General features: G+C 71.0%; 3 protein-coding genes across 4 annotated transcripts; 1 reads left to right on the top strand and 2 right to left on the bottom strand.

Annotated features, from left to right (window-relative positions):
- Positions 1-1,028: 1,028 nt before the first annotated feature.
- Positions 1,029-3,947, bottom strand: EXOSC4 (exosome component 4). The gene is made up of 3 exons (XM_074898289.1): positions 3,724-3,947; positions 1,523-1,729; positions 1,029-1,432 (listed from the first exon to the last, which is right to left on the bottom strand). The coding sequence occupies exons 1-3, from the start codon at positions 3,892-3,894 to the stop codon at positions 1,073-1,075; spliced, it is 738 nt and encodes a 245-aa protein (XP_074754390.1). The 5' UTR covers positions 3,895-3,947; the 3' UTR covers positions 1,029-1,072.
- Positions 3,948-4,072: 125 nt separating this feature from the next.
- OPLAH (5-oxoprolinase, ATP-hydrolysing) lies at positions 4,073-16,796 on the top strand. Of its 2 annotated transcripts, XM_074898272.1 has the most exons (26): positions 4,073-4,388; positions 5,549-5,740; positions 6,711-6,825; positions 6,900-7,023; positions 7,106-7,301; positions 7,818-7,983; positions 8,048-8,186; positions 8,771-8,838; positions 8,911-9,167; positions 9,243-9,355; positions 10,424-10,594; positions 10,683-10,820; positions 11,480-11,618; positions 11,697-11,809; positions 12,149-12,300; positions 12,403-12,563; positions 12,653-12,754; positions 12,843-13,017; positions 13,704-13,888; positions 13,968-14,099; positions 14,193-14,327; positions 14,989-15,138; positions 15,826-15,983; positions 16,077-16,237; positions 16,330-16,427; positions 16,510-16,796. In XM_074898272.1, exons 1-26 carry the CDS (start codon positions 4,215-4,217, stop codon positions 16,660-16,662), a joined length of 3,867 nt encoding a protein of 1,288 aa, XP_074754373.1. In that variant the 5' UTR covers positions 4,073-4,214; the 3' UTR covers positions 16,663-16,796. The 2 variants fall into 2 exon arrangements, 1 of the variants encoding a protein (XP_074754373.1); XR_012633084.1 differs by lacking the exon at positions 16,077-16,237 and having other exon boundaries at positions 16,275-16,427; positions 16,510-16,561.
- A 1,968-nt stretch (positions 16,797-18,764) lies between these two features.
- LOC141957215 (sphingomyelin phosphodiesterase 5-like) lies at positions 18,765-24,686 on the bottom strand. Its single transcript, XM_074898280.1, has 8 exons — positions 23,921-24,686; positions 20,800-21,719; positions 20,644-20,716; positions 20,095-20,235; positions 19,932-20,021; positions 19,771-19,834; positions 19,206-19,359; positions 18,765-19,136 (listed from the first exon to the last, which is right to left on the bottom strand). Exons 1-8 carry the CDS (start codon positions 23,931-23,933, stop codon positions 19,041-19,043), a joined length of 1,551 nt encoding a protein of 516 aa, XP_074754381.1. The 5' UTR covers positions 23,934-24,686; the 3' UTR covers positions 18,765-19,040.
- Between the last annotated feature and the right edge of the window lie 170 nt (positions 24,687-24,856).

Here is a 24,856-nt window from a genome sequence, read left to right as displayed (position 1 = left end):
CCAGCACATGGTTCTGGTGTGCATATGGCACATGGTTCCGGCACACATGACACATGGCTCTGGCACATGTATGACACACAGTTCCAGCACACAGCTCTGGCGCATGGTTCCAGCACACGTATGACACATGGTTCCGGCACACAGCTCCAGCACACACGACACACAGTTCCTGCACACACGACACACAGTTCCTGCACACAGTCCTGCACACATATGACACACGGTTCTGGCACACAGCTCTGGCACACATATGACACACAGTTCTGGCACATGGTTCTGGCATGCATGTGACACAAGGTTCTGGCACACATATGACACACAGCTTCAGCACATGGCTCTGGCATATGGCTCTGGCACACGTATGACACTGACACGCATATGACACACGGTTCTGGGACACAGCTCCAGCACACATGACACACGGTTCTGGCACACGGTTCCAGCACACACATGACACGGCTCTGGCACACAGTTCCTGCACACACGACACACAGTTCCAGCACACACACAACACATGGCTCTGGCACACACACGACACGGCTCTGGCACACAGTTCCTGCACACACGACACATGGCTCTGGCACACACACGACATGGCTCTGGCACACACACGACACGGCTCTGGCACACAGTTCCAGCACACACGACACACGGTTCCGGCACACACACGACACGGCTCTGGCACACAGTTCCAGCACACACGACACATGGTTCCAGCACACACATGACACGGCTCTGGCACACAGTTCCTGCACACACGACACACGGTTCCAGCACACACACGACACATGGTTCCAGCACACACACGACACATGGCTCTGGCACACACATGACACATGGCTCTGGCACACGGTTCCAGCACACACGACACACGGTTCCAGCACACACACGACACGGCTCTGGCACACAGTTCCTGCACACACGACACACGGTTCCGGCACACACACGACACGGCTCTGGCACACAGTTCCAGCACACACGACACACGGTTCCAGCACACACACGACACGGCTCTGGCACACGGCTCGGGCCCGCCAGCAGACCTTTATTGGGGGGGCCGCAGCGTGCCAGCTCAGTCCCCCAGCAGCGCGGTGACGTGGCGCAGGCGGTCCCGCACCACGCGGTCCAGCACGGCGTGTAGCGCCCGGCACGCGGCCGCCGCCGCCTCCAGCGCGGCCTCCAGGCGCTCGTGGTGCAGGCGGGCGCTGAGCTGCAGCAGCGCCATGTGCCCGGCGGCCGGCAGCAGGGCCAGCACCACGCGCGGGCCCCCGGCCGCCTCCTCGGGCGAGCTGAGGTCGGCCAGCGGCGTGTCCTCGGCCAGGCCGGCCGAGCTGGCGCACACGTAGTCGCGCATGGGGATGCCGGCGTCCATCACCGCCAGCGTGGCCGCGTTCACGCCCGCGCAGTAGTTCCCGCCGTCGGCCTGCAGGATCTGGGGAGGGGGGGGCAGCGCGGCGGTGAGGCGGGGGCCGCCCCGCGGCCACCCCCCCTTTCCCGCACCCCGCCCCCCCGGCCCCCTCACCTGGACGTAGATGTCGATCTGGGAGCGGGGGAAGAGCTGGGTGAGGATGGCGGCCTCGAAGGTCTGTCGCAGCAGCAGGGCCAGCTCCCCCGCCTGCCGGTCGCCGTGCGGCCGCCGCCGCCGCTCGCCCGTGCTGAAGGTGGCCAGGCTGTAGCGGCAGTTCACCAGCGCCCGGTCGGGCAGCGCCTTGCTGCGGGGGCCGCGGATCTGGGGCGGGAAGCCAAAACCTCGCGCTAGATTTGGGGGGGGGGGGGTGGGGTGTCTTGAGGGGGCTTTTTTTGCGTCTCGCTACGAAATTGCTTTGTGCCGGGAGTAAATTAAGTCAGGGGCAACGCGGCTGCTGGGAGGCGCGGACAGAGCTGAGGGCTGGTGGTACGGTGAAGAAGAAACGGGTTGGAAGGTAAGGCAGGAATAAATAAAAATATTAGAGCCTAAGACAGTAATAAAAGAATTAGAGCCTGAGACAACGATAAATAAAACAACTAGAGCCTGAGACTGCAATAAATAAAAAGAATTAGAACGTACAACAGTAATAAATAAAAGAATTAGAGCCTAAAATAGTAATAAATAAAACGATTAGAGCCTAAGACAATAAGAAATAAAAACATGAAAACCGAAGACAGTAATAAATAAAAGCATTAGAGCCTAAGACAGAAATACATAATTAGAGCCTAAAACAGTAATAAATAAAAAAATTAGAACCTGAGACAGAAATAAATAAAAGAATTAGGACCTAAGACAGATATAAATAAAAGGATTAAGGTCTAAGAAAGAAAGAAATAAAAATTACAGCCTGAGACAGAAATAAATAAAAGAATTAGAGCCTGTTCTGGAAGGTAACAGGGCAAGGACGGGAGAAATGAAAACAAACCAGCTCAAGACACAACTCGGCTGCACAACGCCGCCTGACAGGCTGCTGTGAGCGTAAAAGGAACAAGGGTTTAGAAAAGTCTTTATGTGTCAGGGTATTACTGATAGCAGGAATGATTAATAAATATTGTTTTGTAAGTGTAATAGGATACGGGTGTTGGAGGGACAGCACTAGAGTTCAACCAGGAACAAGTTTCTCGGAAGCTCGTTTAGAATATTACCAATAGCGGGAATAATTCACAGCTGCCGTTGGATGGACGCACCGAATCCCGGGTGGCGCAGAGCAGCACTGACAGGCCGGTGCCGCGGCTGCTCGTCGCCCCCCCGCGCCCCCAGGGCTGAGCCCAGCCCCTCGGCGACCAACAGCTCCCTCGGGGGTTCGGGGTCAGACGCCCCAGGGGTGAGAAAGGCGAGGGGCGGCCCCGGGCAGGGCAGGATCGTGTCAGACGGAACATTCCAGCGGGTTTGGGACCCCGAGGGTGAAGGTGAGGAAGGTTGTGTCGGGGAGGGGGGACACACACACCGTGTGTCCCAGGAGAGCCCCGGGGAGCCGCGGCCCCGGGCGGGGACGGAGCGAGGGGCCGGGCTGGGGCCGGGCAGTTAACGGAGAGCCGAGAGCCCCCGGGCAACACCAGAGACTTTCTGCGTGGCACGTCGTTGTGTCCAGCCCCGGGGAGAGAACAGACGGGTCGAAAATATCCCCCCGCTGCTGCCAGCCCGGCCCCTCGCCGCGGCGTCGGCCCCTCCGAGCGCTAATGAGCCCGGCCCAGAGACACCCCGGGCCGGGGGAGATTCGTGACCCGGGAGCGCTGGGACCAACCAGCAGACGGCGCGGGGTGCCACCAACCGCTCCCCGGGACCCCCCAGCAGGACAGCGCGGGTGGGACTGGGATGCAGATCCTGTCAATAGTTCCAGGAAACCTAACGCACGCGTAACTCATTCCTTGGGGAAGTTGTTAATACGCACGATCTCACCGTACGTGAGCTGCCGCTTATAGATCCAGGGCGCGCTCGCTTTTCCACAGAATGATCCGGGCTGGAAAAGCCCTTGAAGCTCCTCCGGCCCGACCTCCCCCTGACCGTCCCCGACCCCCCCAGGCCCCTCAGCGCCGGCTCACCGCGACCCCTCCGCACACGACGCTATATGCGCTGCCATACGCCAGCCCTGCTCCCTAAACCTCCAGCAGGAGCCTTTAGAGAGCTCCTCTGCCGGGTTTTAGGGTGCCAGAGGAACGGGGATCCATGGGGGGGTCCCGGACCGCCGCCACCGCGGTAGGCCGCAACCTCAGGCCTAAAGCGCGGCCCGGGCCCCGGCGCCCGCCGCCGCTCACCTCGTGGGGGCCGTAGACAACAGCCAGCGCCTTGGTGTTGCCCTGCTCGATGTAGGCCGAGCCGTCGGCCTGCGTGAAGACGCCCATGCGGGCGCGGACCTTGCGGAGCTCGGCGGGACGCCGCCCGTCCGCCCGGTACCCCTCGTCCGACAGCAGCTCGGCCGCCGCCATCTTGCGCGCCCTCCGCCCCGCCGCACTACAGCTCCCGGCATGCCCCGCGGCGGGACTACGGCTCCCAGCATGCCCCGCGCGCGGGGACACAGGCCGCGCTCCGCCGTGGAGGCCACGCCCCCTCCAGCGCAGGCCACGCCTCCCAAAGCTGAGTCCGCGCCCCCAGCGGAGCCGCCCCCCGCGAGGCCACGCCCCCGCGGGGCCGGTGCTCGGCGCTGCCCGGGGGCACCGGCCCGTGTCGATCTTTTCCGAGGTTTTTCCGGACTTTTAACGATCTTCCCCCGCCCGTCCCGGGCCGTCCGGCCCCGTCCCGTCCCGCCATGGCGGCGCCGTCGGTCCCCGTCGGGTTCCAGTTCGCCATCGATCGCGGCGGCACCTTCACCGACGTCTTCGCCCGCTGCCCCGGGGGTCGCGTCCGCGTCCTCAAGCTGCTCTCCGAGGACCCGGCCTACGGGGACGCCCCCACCGAGGGCATCCGCCGCGTCCTGCAGGAGGTGCGGCCGCCGGGACCCCCCCCCCCGCCCGGGACCCCTCGCGGGACCGTCCCCAGGGACCCCCCGGACCCCCCCGGACCCCCGAGGCACTCTCGGGACACCCCGGGACCCTCCCCCCGAGGCTCCCCCGGGGACCCTCACTCGGGGCCCGCCCCAAGACCCCCCCGTACACCCCCCGGATCCCCCCCGGACTCCCCCAGGGCCACAGCCGGGAGCAGCCCCCCCCGCCCCCAGGACTTGTCCAGGACCCTCCCTCAAGACTCTCCCCCCCCGCCCCCGAACCCCCCCCATACCCTCCCCACTGGGATCGTCCCCCCGAGACCATCCCCCCGGGATCTTCTCCTGGGACCCCCCCGGGCCCCACCCCACTGGCACCTCCCCGGGACCCCCCCCGCGCCCCGGCCCCCCCGGGCCAGCCCTGTGCCCCCCCCGAGGGCTGGGGGTTGGGGCAGCCTGATTCTGTCCAGAGCCCCCTGCCCACCCTGCGCCGGGGGGGCCGAGGGGCTGGGGGGGCTGGGGGTCCACGGGGGGGCTGTGGGGGTGAGGGGCTGGAGCGGGGCTGGGGGGTCCACAGTGGGGTCGTGGGGCTGCGGGTCTGGGGGGGGTCCATGGGCTGAGGGTCTGGGGGCGCTGCGGGACCTTGGGGGGGCCGTGGGGGTGACGGTCTGGGGGTGCTGTGGGTCCGTGGGGGGTCCATGGGGCTGCGGGTCTGGGGGGGCTGCAGGTCTGGGGGGGCTGTGGGTTCGTGGGGGGGCTGTGGGTCCGTGGGGGGACTGTGGGTTCGTGGGGGGGCTGCAGGTCTGGGGGGGCTGTGGGTCCGTGGGTGGGCTGTGGGTCCGTGGGGGGACTGTGGGTTCGTGGGGGGGCTGCAGGTCTGGGGGGGCTGTGGGTTCGTGGGGGGGCTGTGGGTCCGTGGGGGGACTGTGGGTTCGTGGGGGGGCTGCAGGTCTGGGGGGGCTGTGGGTTCGTGGGGGGGCTGTGGGTCCGTGGGGGGTGCCGTGGGGCTGAGGGTCTGGGGGGGCTGCGGGACCTTGGGGGACCGTGGGGGTGATGGTCTGGGGGTGCTGTGGGTCCGTGGGGGGTCCATGGGTCTGGGGGTGCTGCGGATCCGTGATGGGGCCGTGGGGGGGCCGTGGGGCTGAGGCCGGGGGTGCCGGCAGGAGAGGGGGGTGCCGGTGCCGCGGGACCAGCCCCTGGACGCCTCCGGCATCGAGTGGATCCGCATGGGCACCACGGTGGCCACCAACGCGCTGCTGGAGCGCCGGGGCGAGCGCCTGGCCCTGGTGGTCACCCGCGGGTTCCGCGACCTCCTGCACATCGGCACCCAGGCCCGGCCACGCATCTTCGACCTGGTGAGGCCCGGCCCCGCCGGGGCCTGGGGGGCCACTGCCCCGCCACACACGGCCCCCGGCAGCGGGGCGGCACGTCCCTGCCTGACCCACGGTGCCCAGGGTTGGGGTGACACGTCCCCGTGACCTTCACCTTGTGGAATTGGGGTGGCGTGTCCCAGCGTGACCCACATCATCTGGGGTTGGGGTGCCACGTCGCCCTGCCCCAATGCCACCCAGGCTCAGGGTGCCACATCCCTGTGACCTTCACCATCTGTGGTCAGGGTGCCACGTCCCCGTGACCCAGCTCATCGGGGGTTGGGGTGCCACGTCCCCGTGACCTTCACCTGGTGGGATTGGGGTGCCATGTCCCCGTGACGCACAGCGTGCCGGGTTGGGGTGCCACGTCCCCCTAACCCCCACCACCCAGGCTCAGGGTGCCCCGTCCCCGTGACCTTCACCCCGCGGCACTGGGCTGCCCCGTCCCGGTGCCCCGCGCTCTCCGGGCTCAGGGTGCCCCGTCCCCGTGGCTCGCAGCGCCTGACCCGGGCTGGCCCAGCCGCGTGACCAGCGCGGCCCCGTGACCGTCCCCGCCGGCGCTCGGGGCGACGTGTCCCCGCGAGACCTCAGCCCGGTCTGTCCCGTCCCGTCCCGTCCCGGCGGGGCCCGGCGCGTCCTCTGCCCGGCGCGGACGTCCTTGGCGGTGGCGGGAAGTCCCCGGGTGCCGCCGTGTCCCGTGAGCGCCGCTGGGCCCCCGCCGCGGCCTCGCGCCAGCCCCGGCCCCGCGCCAGCCCCCACGCGCCGCCCCGGTTGGCCGGTGGCCAGTGGCAGCTCCGGCGGCACCGGCCAGGCCAGCGCGGCGCCGGGGTGGCCCGCTGGGGAGGGGGACCCACAGTGGCCCCCCAGGTGACGCCCCCATCCCACGCTGGCCCCCTCGGGTGACACCCCCATGCCGGTGCCCCCGGGTGACGCCCCGGTCCCCGTCCCCGCGCAGGAGGTGGCGGTGCCCGAGGTGCTGTACGAGGAGGTGATCGAGGTGGACGAGCGGCTGATCCCGCACCAGCCCGGCTGCCGCCTCCCGGGGGGGGAAACCCTCCCGCTGCTCGAAGGTGGGCACCTCCACCACGACACGGGTCGGGGGGGGGTGACATCACGCCGTGACCCCCGTCCCGGCTGTCCCCAGGCTCCATGGGGACATCCCTGCTGGTGCAGCGGCCGCTGGAGCTGTCGGCGCTGCGGCGGGAGCTGGAGCGGGTGCTGGCGCGCGGCATCCGCAGCCTGGCCGTGCTGCTGCTCCACTCCTACGCGTGAGTCCCGCGGGGGGGGACAGGGACACTTGGGGACACGCCTGGGGACGCTCTGCCCCCACCTGACGCCGTCCCCCGGCAGCTGGCCCGGCCACGAGGAGCAGGTCGGGGCGCTGGCGCGGGAGCTGGGCTTCCAGCACGTGTCGCTGTCGTCGGCGGTGGCGGGCATGGTGCGGGCGGTGCCGCGGGGGTACACGGCCTGCGCCGACGCCTACCTCACCCCCTGCATCCAGCGGTACCTGCGCAGCTTCCGCGACGGCTTCGCCCGGCAGCTGCGGGTGAGCGGGGGCACCTGGAACCCCCCCCGGGGGTGCCCGTCCTGCTGGGACCCCCCCGTGGGCACCCACCTCACTGGGAGCCTCCCGTGGGCACCGGTCCAGGACCCCCCTGTGGATGCCCATCCTGTCAGGGCCCCCCCATGGGTGCTCACCCTGCTGGGACCCCCCTCCCCGTGGGCACCCATCCTGCCAGGGACCCCCGTGGGCACCCAGGACCCCTCCATGGACACCCATCCTGCTGGGGCACCCCATGGGCACCCATCCAGGACCCCCCATGGGCACCCATCCCACCTGGCCCTCACCATGGGTACCCAGCCTGCCACCACCATCCCCCCCCACCCCGGGCACCCGGGACCCCCCATGGGCACCCATCCTGCCAGGGCCCCCCATGGGCACCCAGGACCCCCCACATAGCCACCCATCCCACCAGGACCCCCCCATGGGCACCCAGACCCCCGTGGTCCCCCTCCCAACGGGCACCCACCCCAGCTGCCCCCGCCGCCCTGCGCCCCCCAGGAGGTGCCGGTGCTGTTCATGCGCTCGGACGGGGGCCTGACCCCGATGCAGCACTTCAGCGGGGCCCGCGCCATCCTCTCGGGGCCGGCCGGCGGCGTGGTGGGCTACGCCGCCACCACCTACGGCCACCACGGCGGGCAGCCCGTCATCGGCTTCGACATGGGAGGTGAGAGCGGGGGGCCGGGGGGGGGCCGGGGGGGGCCAACCGGGGCTGAGCCGCCCTCCCCCAGGCACCTCGACGGACGTCAGCCGCTACGCGGGCGAGTACGAGCACGTGTTCGAGGCCAGCACGGCCGGCGTCAGCATCCAGGCGCCGCAGCTCGACATCAACACGGTGGCGGCCGGCGGCGGGTCCCGGCTCTTCTTCAGGTGCGGGCGGGGGGGCCGCGGGGCTCGGCGGGACCTTCTGTGGTGGTGGCACGGTGGTGGCACAGGGGTGGCGTGGTGGTGTGGTGGTGATGTGGTGGCATGGTGGTGGCACAGTGGTGGCATGGTAATACTGTGGTGGTGGCACAGGGTGACATGGTGGTGGTGACATGGTGGTGGCACAGTGTTGGATGGTGGTGGCACAGTGGCGTGGTGGTGGCACAGTGGTGACAGTGTTGGATGGTGGTGGCACAGTGGTGGCCCAGTGGTGACAGTGTTGGATGGCGGTGGCACAGTGGCGCGGTGGTGGCACAGTGGTGGTGCGGTGGTGTCGTGGTGGTGGCAGAGCAGTGGTGGCCCAGCGGTGACACAGTGTTGGGTGGCGGTGGCACAGTGGCGCGGTGGTGACGTGGTGGTGGCACAGTGGTGCCATGGTGCTGTCACGGTGGTTGACATCGTGGTGGTACAGTGGTGGGTGGTGGTGGGGCGATGGTGGCGCAGTGGTGTCGCGGTGGTGTCGCGGTGGTGTCGCGGTGGTGTCACGGTGGCGGCGCCGTCCCCCGCTCCCGCCGGCGTCTCCCCTCCAGGTCCGGGCTCTACGTGGTTGGCCCGGAATCGGCGGGTGCCCACCCCGGCCCAGCTTGTTACCGCAAAGGTGAGTGGCCGCGGGGCCGGCGGTAGCCACGGGGCCGCGGCGGCGCCCGCGCTGACCAGCCGCCCGGCGCAGGGGGCCCGCTGACCGTCACCGACGCCAACCTGTGCCTGGGCCGGCTCCTCCCCGAGTACTTCCCGCGGATCTTCGGGCCGGGCGAGGACCAGCCGCTGTGCCGGGAGGCGGCGGCCGGCGCCTTCCGCGCCTTGGCCGCCCGCATCGACGCCTTCGGAGCCGGCGCCCGCCGCCCGCTCGCGGTGGAGGAGGTGGCCATGGGCTTCGTGCGGGTGGCCAACGAGGCCATGTGCCGGCCCATCCGCGCCCTGACGCAGGTGGGGGCGGCCCCGGGGGGGCGGGGGGGTCCCGGTGTCGCCGGCAGCGGTGTCACCGCGCCGCGTTGTGTCCAGGCGCGGGGTCACGACGCCGCCCGCCACGTCCTGGCCTGTTTTGGGGGTGCGGGGGGGCAGCACGCCTGCGCCATCGCCCGCGCCCTGGGCATGAGCAGGGTCTTCATCCACAAGTAGGTGAATTGGGGGGGGCTGGTCCCCATGGGGGGCGGGGGGGGGCACCCAGCACCCCCTGGTTGGTGTTGGGGTGCTCCTGGCTGCCGGGGAGACGATACGGGGTTGGGGGGCTCTGCCCGCCCGCCCCCCCGAGGTGGGTGTGTTGGGTTTGGGGGTGTCGCAGCCCCCCCCCAAGCAGATGGGTTTGGGGTTGCTGCAGGTCCCCAGGGGGATGGATCGGGTTTGGGGGTGTCCCAGGTCCCCCCGGTGGGTGGGGGGGGTTTGGGGGTGCCCCTGGACCGGCTTGGGGGTATCTCTGGGTGCTGGGTTGGAGGGTGCCCCTGGGCACCGAGTTTGGGGGTGCCCCTGGGTGATGGATATAGGGGTGCCTCTAGGCTGGGTCAGGGGGTGCCCCTGGGTGCTGGGTCTGGGGGCACTCAGGGTGCTGGGTGTGGGGGTGCCCCTGGGCCGGGTCTGGGGGTACCCATGGGTGCTGGGTTTGGGGGTGCCCCCGGGGCGGGCTGGGCTCTCCTCGCAGGGGAGTGGTGGCAGGTGCAGCGGGTGCCCCTGGGCACAGGTACAGCGGGGGCTCTGCGGGTACAGCGGGGGCTCTGCGGGTACATGGGTACAGTGGGGGCTCTGGGTACATGGGTACAGCGGGGGCTCAGCGGGTACAGCGGGGGCTCTGGGTACATGGGTACAGCGGGGGCTCTGCAGGTACAGCGGGGGCTCTGGGTACATGGGTACAGCGGGGGCTCAGCGGGTACAGCGGGGGCTCTGGGTACATGGGTACAGCGGGGGCTCAGCGGGTACAGCGGGGGCTCTGGGTACATGGGTACAGCGGGGGCTCTGCAGGTACAGCGGGGGCTCTGGGTACATGGGTACAGCGGGGGCTCTGCAGGTACAGCGGGGGCTCTGGGTACATGGGTACAGCGGGGGCTCAGCGGGTACAGCGGGGGCTCTGGGTACATGGGTACAGCGGGGGCTCAGCGGGTACAGCGGGGGCTCTGGGTACATGGGTACAGCGGGGGCTCTGCAGGTACAGCGGGGGCTCTGGGTACATGGGTACAGCGGGGGCTCTGCAGGTACAGCGGGGTGCTCTCTGCCTACGGGCTGGCGCTGGCGGACGTGGTGCACGAGGCGCAGGCGCCCTGCGCCCTCCGCTACGAGGCGGCCGCCTTCGCCCGGCTGGACGGGCGCATCGCCGAGCTGCAGCGGGAGTGCCGGGATGCGCTGCGGGCCCAGGGCTTCACCGGGTGAGCCACGGGGGCCGGGGAGGGTGCGGGGGGGACACACAGCCCCCCACCGGCGTGGGGGACCCGCGGTGACGCGGCGGCGCCGCAGGGAGCAGATCCGCACCGAGGCCTTCCTGCACCTGCGCTACGAGGGCACCGACTGCGCCCTGATGTGCTCGGCCAAGGGGCACCCGCCCACCCCCAGCTCCTGCCGCGCCGGGGATTTCCTCGCCGCCTTCACCAGCCGGTTGGTCCCGGCGCCGTGAGCCCCCATCCCGGCACCACGATCCCCGTCCCGGCACCACGATCCCAGTCCCAGTGCCACGATACCAGTCCCAGTGCCACAATCCCCATCCCAGTGCCACACTCCCCGTCCCAGTGCCACGATCCCCATACCAGTGCCACAATCCCCATCCCAGTGCCACACTCCCCGTCCCAGTGCCACGATCCCCATGCCAGTGCCACAATCCCCATCCCAGTGCCACACTCCCCGTCCCAGTGCCACGATCCCCATACCAGTGCCACAATCCCCATCCCAGTGCCACACTCCCCGTCCCAGTGCCACGATCCCCATACCAGTGCCACAATCCCCATCCCAGTGCCACACTCCCCGTCCCAGTGCCACGATCCCCATACCAGTGCCACAATCCCCATCCCAGTGCCACGATCCCCGTCCCAGTGCCACAATCCCCATCCCAGTGCCACACTCCCTGTCCCAGTGCCACGATCCCCATACCAGTGCCACGATCCCCATCCCAGTGTCACTCCCAGTCCCACTGCCATGATCCCTGTCCCAGCACCACCATCCCCGACCCAGCACCACCATCCCCATCGGGCACTGACGCACCGTGCGGGGGGTGGCCGGGGCGTGCCGGTGCCCCCCTGCCGCAGCCGGTGCCCCCCCAGGTACCTGGTGGAGTTCGGTTTCACCATCCCCGACCGGCCCGTGGTGGTGGACGACGTGCGGGTGCGCGGCACCGGCAGCAGCGGCGTCAGCTGCGACACCCCCCTGGCCCCCAGCGGGAAACCGGCCCGTGTGGAGACGGTGGGGACAGGGAGGGGACGGGGGGGCCCGGCGGGGCCTGGGGGGGCGCAGGGGGTGACCCGGCGGGGGGTCCCGCAGGTGACGCGCTGTTACTTCGAGGAGGGGTACCTGGAGACGCCGGTGTTCCTGCTGGAGGAGCTGAGCTGCGACCACCTCGTCCCCGGCCCCGCCATCATCATCGACAAGAATAGGTGGGGACCCCGGGGGCTGGGGGGGACCCCGGGGGCTGGTGGGACCCCAGGGAGCTGGGGGGGACCCCAAGGAGCTGGTGGGTCCCTGTGGGGGCTGGTGGAGACCCTGAGGAGTTAGTGGGGACCCCGGGGTGACAGTGGGACCTCAGGGGGCTGTTGGGGACCCTGGTGAGGTGCTGAGGACCCCAAGAAGCTGGTGGGGACCCCGGGAAGTCAGCGGGGACCCAAAGGAGCTGGTGGGGATCCCGGGGGGACGGTGAGACCCTGAGGAGCTGGCGGGTCCCTGGGGGGCTGTTGGGGACCCCAAGGAGCCCCACCCCCCGCCAACTCCCCCCCCAGCACCATCGTGGTGGAGCCGGGCTGCACCGCCAGCCTCACCCGCTTCGGCGACATCTCCATCGCCGTGGGCTCGGGGCCCCCCCGGCCCGTCGGCCCCCAGCTCGACGCCGTCCAGCTCTCCATCTTCTCCCACCGCTTCATGAGCATCGCAGGTGGGGGCCCAGGGGGCACTGGGGGGTGCCGGCGGGGGCAGAGGGGCTCTGTGGGGAGGGGGCTGTCTCTTGAGGGGTCCCCCGGTGCCGTGCCCCCCGCAGAGCAGATGGGCCGCATCCTGCAGCGCACGGCCATCTCCACCAACATCAAGGAGCGGCTGGACTTCTCCTGCGCGCTCTTCGGGCCGGACGGGGGGCTGGTGTCCAACGCCCCCCACATCCCCGTCCACCTGGGCGCCATGCAGGAGACCGTCCAGTTCCAGGTACGAGGCGGGGGGGGGCTCCCCCCCACCCCAACCCAACCCAGGACACCCCCTTTCCACCCGCTCAGCCCTTCGCGGTGCCGTTGTAGATCCGCAACCTGGGTGAGGACCTGCGGGAGGGGGACGTCATCCTCAGCAACCACCCCTGCGCGGGGGGCAGCCACCTGCCCGACCTCACCGTCATCACCCCCGTGAGCCTGGGACCCCCCGGCCTGCAGGAGACCCCCCCCGGTTCCAATCCCGGGGTGCTGGCTCAGCGCTGGGCTCCCTCCTCCCCAGGTTTTCTGGCCGGGGGTCCCCAAGCCCGTCTTCTTCGTGGCCAGCCGCGGGCACCACGCTGACATCGGGGGGGTCACCCCTGGCTCCATGCCCCCCCACTCCAAGGCGCTGCGGGAGGAAGGGGCCGTCTTCGTCTCCTTCAAGCTGGTGAAGGACGGAGTCTTCCAGGAGGAGGGTGGGTGGGTCGGCGCCGGCACGGCGGGGCCGCGGTGGGGACATCAGGGGTGTGGTGAGGACGTGGTGGGGACACAGCGAGGACATGGTGGGGGTGGCGGGGACGTGGTGGGGACATCAGGGGTGTGGCGAGTATGGTGGGGACGGTGGAGGGGGGGTGGGGACATGGTGAAGACGTGGTGGCAGCGGCAGAGATGTGGTGGGGACAGTGGGGATGTGATGAGGACGTGGTGGGGATGACAGGGACAGTGGGGACATGGTGAGGACTTGGTGAGGACACGGTGGGGACACAGTGGGGATGACAGGGACAGTAGGTGTGGCGGGGACACGGTGAGGACACGATGGGGACGTGGTGAGGACACAGGGATGGTGGGGACATGTTAAGGACACGGTGGGGATGGTGGGGACATGGTGGAGATGACAGGGGGATGGTGGGGACACAGTGGGGCTGGTGGGGACATGGAGGGGATGGCAGGACTGTGGTGGGGACACGGTGAGGACACGGTGGGGGTGGCAGGGACATGGTGGGGAGATGGCGAGGACACACTGGGAATGGTGGGGATGTAGAGGGGATGGTGGGGACATGGCGGGGACATGGTGGGGGTGGCAGGGCCCCGGCGGGGATGCAGCGGGGACACCGCGGGGGTGTCAGGGCCGCGGTGGGACCGGTCGCCCCCCACCCCGCAGCGGTGACGGAGGCCCTGATGGCGCCGGGCCGCGTCCCCGGCTGCAGCGGCACCCGGAACCTGCCGGACAACCTGTCGGACCTGCGAGCCCAGGTGGCCGCCAACCAGAAGGGCATCCAGCTGGTCACCGAGCTCATCCGCCTCCACGGCCTCGCCGCCGTCCAGGCCTACATGGCCCACATCCAGGTGGGCCCCCCCGCACCCCCAGACCCCCCCGGGCCCCCCGCCGCGCGCCGGGCCCCGCCGTGTGACGCCCCGTGCCCAGGCCAACGCCGAGGTGGCCGTGCGGGAGATGCTGAAGGGCTTCGCGGCGCGCTGGGGCACGGCGCTGGAGGCCGAGGACCACATGGACGACGGGTCCCCCATCCGCCTGCGCGTGCAGGTGGACCCCCAGGAGGTGAGTGCTGTCCCCCCCCTGCTGTCTCCAGCTCCACGGTGGGGTTTGGGGGGCACCCCCCCACCACGGGTCACCCCCTGGGGGTCCCCGCAGGGCAGCGCCGTCTTCGACTTCTCGGGCTCGGGGCCGGAGGTTTACGGGAACTGCAACGCCCCCCGCGCCATCACCCTCTCGGCCCTCATCTACTGCCTGCGCTGCATGGTGGGCCAGGACATCCCCCTCAACCAGGTGCGTGGGGGGATCCCCCCCCCGGGCACCCCTGGGCTGGGGGACCCCCCCTGGGCTGGGGGACCCCCCACCTGGGGCACCCCTGGGCTGTGGGATGTCCCCCAGGGCACCCCTGGGCTGGAGGACCCCCCAGCTGTGGGACCCCCCAACAATGGGACCCCCAGGGTGCAGAACCTCCTGTCTGTGGGATCCACTGTCTGGGGGACCCCCCCCGACTGTGAGACCCCCCCAACTATGGGACCCCCAGGCTGTGGGACCCCCATAACTGTGGGAACCCTGAGCTATGGGACCCCCCTGGATGTGGGACCCCCCCAATTATGGGACCTGGTGGATGTGGGACCCCTGGGCTGTGACACCCCCAGGCTGTGGGACCCCCCCCTGCACCCCCCTGCCCTGCAGAGCCCCCAGAGGAGCCTGGTGCTGGCCCTGGGGGGGGCAGGGGGGGTTCCTGGCACCCTGACCCCCCCGGGGGGCCTTTGGGACCCTGATCCTCTGGGACAGGGGGGTCCTGGGGCCCCAACCCCTTGGGGTGGGTGGGGGGTCCTGCGCCCCTTCTCCCCCAGGGCAGGAAAGTGGGGGGGGGTGTCAGGGTGCTGGTGGTGTGGGGCAGGATCTGGGGGGGCTGTTTAGGGCTGAGGAGCCCCCCCGTGCCACCCCCCAGGGCTGCCTGGCCCCCGTGCGCGTGGTGATTCCCAAGGGCTCCATCCTGGACCCCTCCCCTGAGGCCGCCGTGGTGGGGGGCAACGTCCTGACCTCCCAGCGCGTGGTCGACGTCATCTTCCGCGCCTTCGGCGTCTGCGCCGCCTCCCAGGTGGGGACTGGGGGGCCGGGGGGGCCGGGGGGGCCGGGGGTCCCAGGGCTCTGGGGTCCTGGGGATTTGGGGTCCCAGGAGTCTGAGGTCCTGGCGTTCCAGGGGTCAGGGGTCTCAGGGTGCTGGGGCTGCGGAGTTCTGGGGGTCCCAGAGGGTCAGGGGGGGCCTGGGGGGCTCTTGGGAGTCAGGGGTTCCGGAGGGTCGGGGGTGCTGGGAGTTGGGGGTCACAGGGGGTCAGGGGGGGTCGGGGGGTCTGGGGTCCTGGCGATCCCGGGGGTTGGGGGTCCCGAGGATTGGGTGCCCTGGGGGTCGGGGGGGTTCCGGGGGGGTCAGAATTCTGGGGGTCCAAGAGTTGGGGGTGCCAGGGGTTGGGTGTCCTGAGGGTCAGGGGTCCCAGGGGGTCAGAGTTCTGGGGGGCCAAGAGTCGGGGATCCTGGGGGTTGGGGGTCCCAGGGGTGGGGGGTGCTGGGAGTCAGGGGTGCCAGGGGTTGGGGGTGCTGGGGTCCTGGGGGTTGGGGGTCCCAGGGGTGGGGGGTGCTGGGGTCCTGGGGGTTGGGGGTCCCAGGGGTCAGATCTGGGGGCCCTGGGGGGTTGGGATCCCAAGAGGCTGAGAGTCCCGGGGTCCTGGGGGGGGGTCTGAGGGTCCCAAGGATGGGACTCCACGCCCCCCCCCCCTCCTCCCCGCAGGGCTGCATGAACAACGTCACCTTCGGCAACGAGCGGGTGGGCTACTACGAGACGGTGGCGGGGGGCGCGGGGGCCGGGCCGCGCTGGCACGGCCGCGCCGGCGTCCACACGCACATGACCAACACCCGCATCACCGACCCCGAGGTCCTGGAGCAGCGGTGGGTGCCGGGACGGCGCGGGGGGGCCCCGGGGGTTTGGGACTCACCCCTCCATGTGTGTGTGTGGTGTGTGCGTGTGTGTGTGTGTCCCAGGTACCCCGTGGTCCTGCAGCGCTTCGAGCTGCGCCGGGGCTCGGGGGGCGCGGGGCGGTGCCGGGGGGGCGACGGCGTCGTGCGGGAGCTGCTGTTCCGCGAGGAGCTGGTGCTGTCGGTGCTGAGCGAGCGCCGCGCCATCCGCCCCTACGGCCTGCGAGGTCAGCGGGGACGCCCCCCACCACCCCCCCTCCCCAGGATCCCCCCCCCCTTCATCACCCCCGGACCCCACACCCCGTATTCTGCCTCTTAGGGGGCAGCCCCGGCGCCCCCGGACTCAACCTGCTGCTGCGCCGCGACGGCCGGACCCTCAACCTGGGCGCCAAAACCTCGGTGACGGTGGAGCCGGGGGTGAGCGCGGCGTCGGACCCCCCCAAAAAACCTCCAACGCCCTCCCCCAGCACCCCCTGACCCCCCTCTATCTCCTCCGCAGGATGTTTTCCGCCTGCAGACCCCCGGCGGGGGCGGTTTCGGTTCCCCCGAGGACGGGGGGGACCCCGAGGAGGCCGCGGAGCCGCCGGCACCCCGGAGCTTCGCCGAGCGCGGGAGCGTCTTCGAGTACCGGCGGGCGCAAGAGGCCGTTTGAGGGGTGGGGGGGGGTCCCTACCTCCCCCCTCCCCAAGCTGTTGGCAGCCCCCCAACCGCGGGTCCACACACCCCATGGGGCAGCCCCCCCAACCCCAGATACGCACAGTCCATGGGGCAGCCCCCCCCCCAACCCCAGCTATGCACCCCCTCAAGGAGCAACCCCCCCCCCCCCTCCAAAATCTCCACGCCTCAGGCTCCTGCCCCCCACCCCAAAGCGGGGAGACCGGAGGGTCACCCCGCGGTGGGGCAGGGCGCACCCTCTTCCCCCCCCCCCCAAGCTTGTGCTTCATGCACCTGGGGCTCGGCTCCTCCGTTCGGGGGGGGCGCGGGGCACCGCCCCGCGCCCCCCCCCGAACGGAGGAGCCGAGCCCCAAGAGTAGGGGGCTCCCCCATCCCCACCCCCCAACTCAGTGCCTTCCAATAAATGAGCCTTTGGGCCCTTCCCACAGGGCCTTGTGCATGGTGGGGGGCAGTTGGGGGGGTGCTGGGGGTCCCTCTGGCAGACAGCCCCCCCACCCCGCCCCGGGGGACCCCAAGGAGTGGAGCATGGGAGTCCTCAGGGAATGGTCCCCAAGGAGGCGTCAAGAGGGTCCCCAAGAAGAGGTTCCCGGGGGTCCCCAAGGAGGCGTCAAGAGGGTCCCCGAGGGTCCCCAAGGAGGCGTCAAGAGGGTCCCCAAGAAGAGGTTCCCAGGGGTCCCCAAGGAGGCGTCAAGAGGGTCCCCGAGGGTCCCCAAGGAGGCGTCAAGAGGGTCCCCAAGAAGAGGTTCCCAGGGGTCCCCAAGGAGGCATCAAGAGGGTCCCCAAGGGTCCCCAAGGAGGCGTCAAGAGGGTCCCCAAGAAGAGGTTCCCAGGGGTCCCCATGGAGCCGTCCCCAAAGGTCCCCACAGGGTGGTCCCCAGGGTCCCCATGAAGGGATCCCCAAAGAGTCCCCACAGAATGGTCCCCAAGGACGTCCATGGAATTGTCCCCAAGGCCCTCATGGAATGTCCCCAAGAATCTCCATGCGGAGGTCCCCAAAGTGTCCCCATGGAGCGATCCCCAGGGTCCCCACCGCCCAGATCCTGGGGTCCCCCCATCTTCCGGGGGTCGAGGCAGCACAGTGGGGCCCCTCTCCGCCTGGGGGCTGCCGTGGGGCTGGGCCTGGCTCCCGGGGGGCTGTGGGGGCCCCCCCAGCACCCCAAATGTCTGGGGGCTGCGGGATGGGGCTGGGGGAAGCAGGGGACAGCGCTGGTGTCACCGTCCTGCCCCACCCCATAAGGCTGTGGGGCCGGGGGGTCCCGGGGCCGGGCCATGGCCGCAGCCCAGCATGGAGCCCCATGTGCCCACAGCCTGTGGCCATGGCGTCCCCATGGCGTCCCCATGGTGTCCCCATGACAGCCCCGTGATGGCCCCGTGATGGCCCCGTGATGGCCCCATGGCGTCCCCATGGCGTCCCCATGGTGTCCCCATGACAGCCCCGTGATGGCCCCATGATGGCCCCGTGATGGCCCCATGGTGTCCCCATGACCCGTGATGGCCCCATGGTGTCCCCATGGGGTCCCCATGGTGTCCCCACGACAGCAGCGCCCGCACAGCGCCACCCGCTGCTCTCGAGGCCTTTATTTCGCTCTGGTTGCTAAAAACTGCAGCTGGGGTCGGTCACTGCCGGGTCACTGCAGGGTCACTGCCGGGTCACTGCCAGGTCACTGCCGGGTCACAGCAGGGTCACTGCAGGGTCACTGCCAGGTCACAGCAGGGTCACTGCCGGGTCACTGCCAGGTCACTGCCGGGTCACTGCAGGGTCACTGCCGGGTCACTGCCAGGTCACAGCAGGGTCACTGCCGGGTCACTGCCAGGTCACTGCCGGGTCACAGCAGGGTCACTGCAGGGTCACAGCAGGGTCACTGCCAGGTCACTGCCAGGTCACAGCAGGGTCACTGCCAGGTCACAGCAGGGTCACAGCAGGGTCACTGCCGGGTCACTGCAGGGTCACAGCAGGGTCACTGCAGGGTCACTGCCAGGTCACAGCAGAGCCACTGCAGGGTCACTGCCAGGTCACTGCCAGGTCACAGCAGGGTCACAGCAGGGTCACTGCAGGGTCACTGCCAGGTCACTGCAGGGTGACAGCAGGGTCACTGCCAGGTCACTGCAGGGTGACAGCAGGGTCACAGCAGGGTCACTGCAGGGTCACTGCCAGGTCACTGCAGGGTCACAGCAGGGTCACAGCAGGGTCACTGCCGGGTCACTGCAGGGTCACAGCAGGGTCACTGCAGGGTCACTGCCAGGTCTCTGTCCCGCCGTGGCCCCCAGGGCCCTGACGCCCTTCCCCTGCCCCCCCGGGCTGTGCCAGCGCCGGCTCCGGTGCCCCGGAGGGGGCTCGGGGGGGTCGGGGGGGGCTCAGGGCGTCGCAAGGGCCACGTGGAGCCTCAGGGCCACGGGCAGGTGGTCGGAGCGGGTGGCCAGCTGGGTGATGAAGGTGACCCCCGCCACCTCCTGCGGGGACAGCGGCCGTCAGGGGGGGGCACACGGAGGACAGCCCCCCCCCGTCCCCGCAGCACCCACCGTCCACATCGGCCAGGCCCCGCCGGGTGGCCGGAACAGGACATAGTCCACGCGCCGGCCCTGCCACGGGCCACGGGCCACCGGGTCGGGCTGGCCACTGGCCAGGATGGGGCCCGCCAGGTACCGCTGCCGCCCCGCCGGCTCCGAGAGGGTCCTGCGGGGAGGGGACACGGTGGCACGGGGACACGGTGCCACGGGGATGCAGAGGCATGGGGGTGGGGTGGCACAGGACAGGGTGGCACTGGGACATGGCGCCATGGGGACATGGGGACACGGGGATGGAGGGACTCCTGCCACCGTCGCCCCTCTCCAGGTGGGGTGGCCTTTCCCGCAGACCCCCCAGGCCTGTCCCCTCCCGTGTCCCCTCCATGTCCCCCCACCGTGTCCCCCTCCCATGTCCCCTCTGTTTCCCACCCCGTGTCCCCCCTCGTGTTTCCCCCCCCCATGTGCCCCCCCATGTCCCTCCATGTCCCCCTTCTGTGTCTCCCCATCGTGGCCCCCCCATGTCCCCTCTGTGTCCCCTCCGTGTGTCCCCCGTGTGTGTCCCCCCCCCCCACCCCGTCACCTCCTCAGCTTCTCCGGGGTGGACACGGGCTCCTCATAGATCTTCAGGTAGTTGAGGAGGGTCCCTGGGGGGGGACACACAGAGGGACAGGCTGAGTGTCCCCCCCACCCTGTGAGTGTCCCCGAGCTCTGTGAGTGTCCCCCGGGGGGGGCAGGTCCCACCTATGGCCCAGGGCTCGTCCTGCCCCGGCGCGCGGCGACACGGGTCCCGGTACAGCTCGAAGAGCCGGTGCCGCTGGTTCAGCTCGTCACCTGCGGGGACGGGGAGGGACATCAAACCCCCCCTGTGACCCCCCATGCCCCCGTCCCCGCGCCGTGTCCCCACCGCGGGAGCAGTTGTCGAAGTTGAGGTCCCCGCAGAGGACGTCGAAGGCCACCACGTCCCCGCGCTGCTCCCACGCCCCCCGGAAGAGCTGGAGCCAGTGCAGGGCCAGCGTCAGCTGCGCGTCCCGCACCGCGGCGTCACCTGCGCGGGGACACGGGCACGGGGTCACCACCCGCCCCCGGACACCCACAACACGTCCCTGTGCCACCCCGTGCCCGTGCCACCGTGTCCCCATGCCACCGTGTCCCTGTGCCACCCCGTCCCTGTGCCACCATGTCCCCGTGCCACTGCATCCCTGTGTCCCTGCACCCCCACACCACCACATCCTTGTGCCACCATGTCCCTGTGCCAACGTGTCCCTGTGCCACCTTGTCCCCATGCCACTGTGTGCCCATGCCACCGTGTCCTTGTGCCACCCCGTCCCTGTGTCACTGTGTCTCTGTCACTGCATCCCCATGTCCCTGTGCCACCACGTCCCCATGCCACTGCATCTCTGTGTCCCTGCGTCCCCATGACCCCCCCAGACCTCACCCAGCCCCCCCTTGTCACCTGCGGGCGCCTGCAGGTGGGTGCAGCCCAGGTAGCCCACGACCCGTTGCCCCTGCGCTGAGCCCAGCAGCACCTGGGGGGGACACGGCGGCCTCAGCCGGGACATCCGGCAGCACCGGTGGTGGCGGGGGGAGTGGCGAGGGGGGTCCCACTCACCTGGACCACCAGTAGCCCCTTGGCGGCCATCGCGTCCTCGCGGGCGCCGTTGGGGAAGCCGTGGAACTCCGCGGCCAGCAGCGGGTAGCGGCTGGCCAGCAGTAGCCCGCTGTCGAGGAGCTTCAGGCGGCCGCCGTGCAGCCCGCGGTCACCCACCTCGGAGAGGACGTGGGGGAAGGCGCCGCCCAAGCGCCGGCGCAGGGTCGCGGCGGCCCCGGCATCAAAAACCTCCTGCAGGCAAACGAAGTCGGCGTCCGCCGGGAAACGCTCGGCCAAGGCCACCGGCCCCGGCCCCGGCCCCGCGGCGGCGGGGGGCCCCGGCGGGGTGCGCAGGGTCCCGCCGTAGGTGTCGGCGTGGCCGTGCCGCGGTTCCACCAGGGCGCCGGAGGGGCTCGGCGGGGCCGGGGCCAGGTGCCGGGCGATGTAGGTGGCCCGTTGGGGCGTCTGGCCCAGGTTGCTGAACTTGGCCAAGCCGCTGGGCAAGAGGCAGACGTTGGCGCTGAGGAAGGTGAAGGCGCGGCGCTGGCGCAGGTCCCACGGCTCCGCCGGCGCCGTGCCCGCCGTGTACTGGTAGGCGAAGGGCCGCCGCGCCGCCTGCACCGGTAGCCACAGCAGCAGCCCCAGCGCCATCGGGGGCAACGAGACCAGCAGGGCCGCGGCGTAAACCAGCCCGGCCAGCGCCCGCCCGGCCCAGCCGCAGCACCGGCTCCGCCGCTCCGCCGTGGTCGGCCGCAGGTCGAGGAGGCGGTTGGTGGCCCAGAAGCTGGGGGCCAGTAGCCCCCGGGCCAGGTAGTCCAGGGCCACCAGCGCCCGGTTGGGGAAGGGCGATTCCCGCAGCAGCATGGTGGGGGCCGGGGGGCTGAGGGGCACCGCGACGTCCCCCCGCTCCTGCCCGGAGGCTCCGGTGCCGCCGGCACAACCTGCGGGAGGAGAGACCCCGGGTCGGGGGGCGGCGCGGCCGGGAGCCCCCGTCCTGGCCACCGTGGCCACCGTGGGAACCTCCTGCGGCCGGGGCCGTCCCACGCGTCCCCCGGCTCCGCCGGCACCTGCAGGCGTGCGGGGGGGGGGCCGCGGCCCGAGAGCGGCTGCCGCCTCCCCCGCGTCCCTGCGGGGTCCCCGGGAGGCCCCCGGGACCCCTTAAACCGGGGGTGGGGGCACCCCAGAGCCCGCAGTGAGCCCGGGGGCTCCTGCCCCGGCGCCGCCGGTGGCCACAGCACCAGTTGTGTGTGTGTGACCCCCCCCAGCCCCGTGCCACCCCGCAGCCGCCCACTCACCTGCCCGCCGGGCTCGGGGGGGTCGGGGGCCACTGGCCCCGGGGTGCCGGGCTGGCAACTGGGGCGGCACGTGACTGAGCCGCGGCCGGGCGAGCCCCGGCGAGGGCAGGACTGGCCGGCCTGGCCCGACGGGTTCCCCGGCGCCTCCGTGACCCACAGCCACGCCACCGGCCGCCTGCCCGCCTCCTGCCTGACTGCCTGACGCTGCCTGACGCTGCCTGACACCACCTGCCCCCGGCGAGGGATGGTGCGGGGCACCGGGACACTGGGAATGATGGGGTCACTGGGGTCACTGGGGTCACTGGGATCACTGGGATCACTGGGGTCTCTGGGGTCACTGGGATCACTGGGGTCACTGGGGTCTCTGGGATCACTGGGGTCTCTGGGGTCACTGGGGTCACTGGGATCACTGGGGTCACTGGGGTCTCTGGGATCACTGGGGTCTCTGGGGTCACTGGGGTCTCTGGGATCACTGGGGTCACTGGGATCACTGGGATCACTGTGGTCACTGGGTTCTCTGGGGTCACTGGGATCACTGGGGTCTCTGGGGTGTCTGGGATCACTGGGGTCACTGGGATCACTGGGGTCTCTGGGGTCTCTGGGATCACTGGGGTCACTGGGATCACTGGGATCACTGGGGTCACTGGGGTCACTGGGGTCTCTGGGGTCACTGGGGTCTCTGGGGTCTCTGGGATCACTGGGGTCACTGGGATCACTGGGGTCTCTGGGGTGTCTGGGATCACTGGGGTCACTGGGATCACTGGGATCACTGGGGTCACTGGGGTCACTGGGGTCTCTGGGGTCACTGGGGTCTCTGGGGTCTCTGGGATCACTGGGGTCACTGGGATCACTGGGGTCTCTGGGGTCACTGGGGTCTCTGGGGTCTCTGGGATCACTGGGGTCACTGGGATCACTGGGGTCTCTGGGGTCACTGGGATCACTGGGGTCACTGGGATCACTGGGGTCTCTGGGGTCTCTGGGATCACTGGGGTCACTGGGATCACTGGGGTCACTGGGGTCTCTGGGGTCACTGGGATCACTGGGGTCTCTGGGGTCTCTGGGATCACTGGGGTCACTGGGATCACTGGGATCACTGGGGTCACTGGGATCACTGGGGTCTCTGGGGTCACTGGGATCACTGGGGTCACTGGCCGCGGTGGGGCCTGCACTGCCCTTAGCTTGGGGGCCCGAGCTCCCCCCAGCTGTGGGGCTGCCCCACACCTGCCCACTGGCCCGCAGCTCCCGCCCGCGGCTGCCCCGGCTCCGTCCCACCCCGAGGGGCCGCTGCCGGGGGCGGGGGGGCAGGACCGGGGCGGGGGATCCCCGCACCCCAGGACTCAGCGCCGTGGGCGGCCGCGGCGGCACGTGCGGCTCCAGCGAGTGACTCGGGCCCGGCCCCGGCACTCGCGGCCACGTCCCGACTCCCACGGGCGGGTCATTCGCCGTCACGGGAGCGCGAGTGCGCGGGAGCGGCACCGCCCGGGAGCGGCGCCGGGGCCGTGCCGGGGTCCCCGCGCCCCCCTGCCCACCCCCGGGGGGCCGGTGCAGGCAGCGGCGTTGCCCGGCGGCACCGGCAGCTCAGCCCCGGCCCACGGGGCCTCGAGGGCCGCGTGTGCCCGGCTGCGGCGGCCGCGGTCGCTTTTGGTGGCCGGGGGGCGAGTGGCACCGTGCCCCGGCGCTGCCAGCGCGGCTCCCTTCCCCGAGGGCCGCGTAGTCCCCGAGCCGCCCCACCCGTGCCGGCTCCCTGCCCGCGCTGGCTCCCTGCCCGCACCAGTTCCTGCCCGCGCCGGTTCCCGCCCGTCCCGCCGCCGCCACCTGCGCCGCGTCCCCGGGTGCCCCCCGCTCACCTCCGGGGGCCATCGCCGACGGCACCGACCCCTCCGGCGGGACCAGCACCTCCGTCAGGTCGTGGCCACCTTCCGCCGGGGGCCGCCGCCGGGAGCTCGACAGGTCACAAACATCCGCTCGCCGCCACGGGGCCACCCCGGGCTCTAATTACCCGTGGCCTCGGCCGTGCCCGGTTGCCACCCGCCGCATTCCTGCCGTGGGTGCGTGGCCAACGTCACCCACCGCCACCGAGCCCGGGGGACCCGGCTGCCACCTGGGTGCCGCCGTGCACGTGGCGGGGAGGGTGCAGGCAGGGGTCAGGCAGCGGCGGGCAGGGGAGCCGCCGCCGGCCACCGCGCTGTGGCTGCACCTCGCCCGGTGACACCCAGGTCGGGTCCCAGCGCCGTGACCCTTCGGGTGCCGCGGCCGTGGGCACCCCGGGGCCCCCCTGAAGCGGCCCGCGAGGATGAGGAGGGGAAGGTCGAGGGAGGAAGCGCCTGGGGGGGGGTCGCAGCCGCCTCCACCGGTGCCTCGGGGCTGCGCCCCCCCGGTTTGAACCCGCCAACGGCGCTGCCGGGCCGCGGCACCGCGCAGGAAGGGGAAGAGGGGAGGGGGAAGGGGGGGAGCCCCCCCCGGCCTGGGCCCCCGCTCCCCGCCGCTGCACCCCCCGGCCATGAGACCCCCGGCGAGGCCCTGACCGGGCTGTGCCACGGTGGGGGGGGGTCACCGGCAGCGTGTCCCCCGCTCTGGGCCCCCCCCGCCGCGGCACCGGCGGCGTCACCCGGGGCACCGATTTCCGACTCCGGCTTCCGCCTCTGATGGCAACCGAAAGGGAAAGGACCAAAGGACCGGGACAGTGGCGCGACCTCCCCCGCCCCGCGCGGCTGCCTGTCCCGCTGCCTGTACCTGCCTGTCCCTCTGCCTGTCCCACTGCCTGTCCCTCTGCCTGCCCCTCT

Source organism: Athene noctua, chromosome 2 (genome assembly GCF_965140245.1).
Source record: "Athene noctua chromosome 2, bAthNoc1.hap1.1, whole genome shotgun sequence".
Lineage (NCBI taxonomy): Eukaryota > Metazoa > Chordata > Aves > Strigiformes > Strigidae > Athene > Athene noctua.
Note: the sequence above shows the minus strand (reverse complement) of the source record. Positions and strands in the feature narration are given on the sequence as shown.

Coding starts and splice junctions, on each gene's coding strand:
- OPLAH (XM_074898272.1), top strand. CDS start 4,215: ATGGCGGCGCCGTCGGTCCCCGTCGGGTTCCAGTTCGCCATCGATCGC. Junction 7,984..8,047: donor CATCGGCTTCGACATGGGAG/GTGAGAGCGGGG, acceptor GCCCTCCCCCAG/GCACCTCGACGGACGTCAGC. Junction 11,619..11,696: donor AACCGGCCCGTGTGGAGACG/GTGGGGACAGGG, acceptor GGGGTCCCGCAG/GTGACGCGCTGTTACTTCGA.
- LOC141957215 (XM_074898280.1), bottom strand. Junction 20,236..20,643: donor CCACCTGCAGGCGCCCGCAG/GTGACAAGGGGG, acceptor GTCCCCGCGCAG/GTGACGCCGCGGTGCGGGAC. Junction 19,137..19,205: donor GGGCCTGGCCGATGTGGACG/GTGGGTGCTGCG, acceptor CTGTCCCCGCAG/GAGGTGGCGGGGGTCACCTT.
- EXOSC4 (XM_074898289.1), bottom strand. CDS start 3,894: ATGGCGGCGGCCGAGCTGCTGTCGGACGAGGGGTACCGGGCGGACGGG. Junction 1,730..3,723: donor TTGTCTACGGCCCCCACGAG/GTGAGCGGCGGC, acceptor TTCCCGCCCCAG/ATCCGCGGCCCCCGCAGCAA. Junction 1,433..1,522: donor AGATCGACATCTACGTCCAG/GTGAGGGGGCCG, acceptor CCCCCTCCCCAG/ATCCTGCAGGCCGACGGCGG.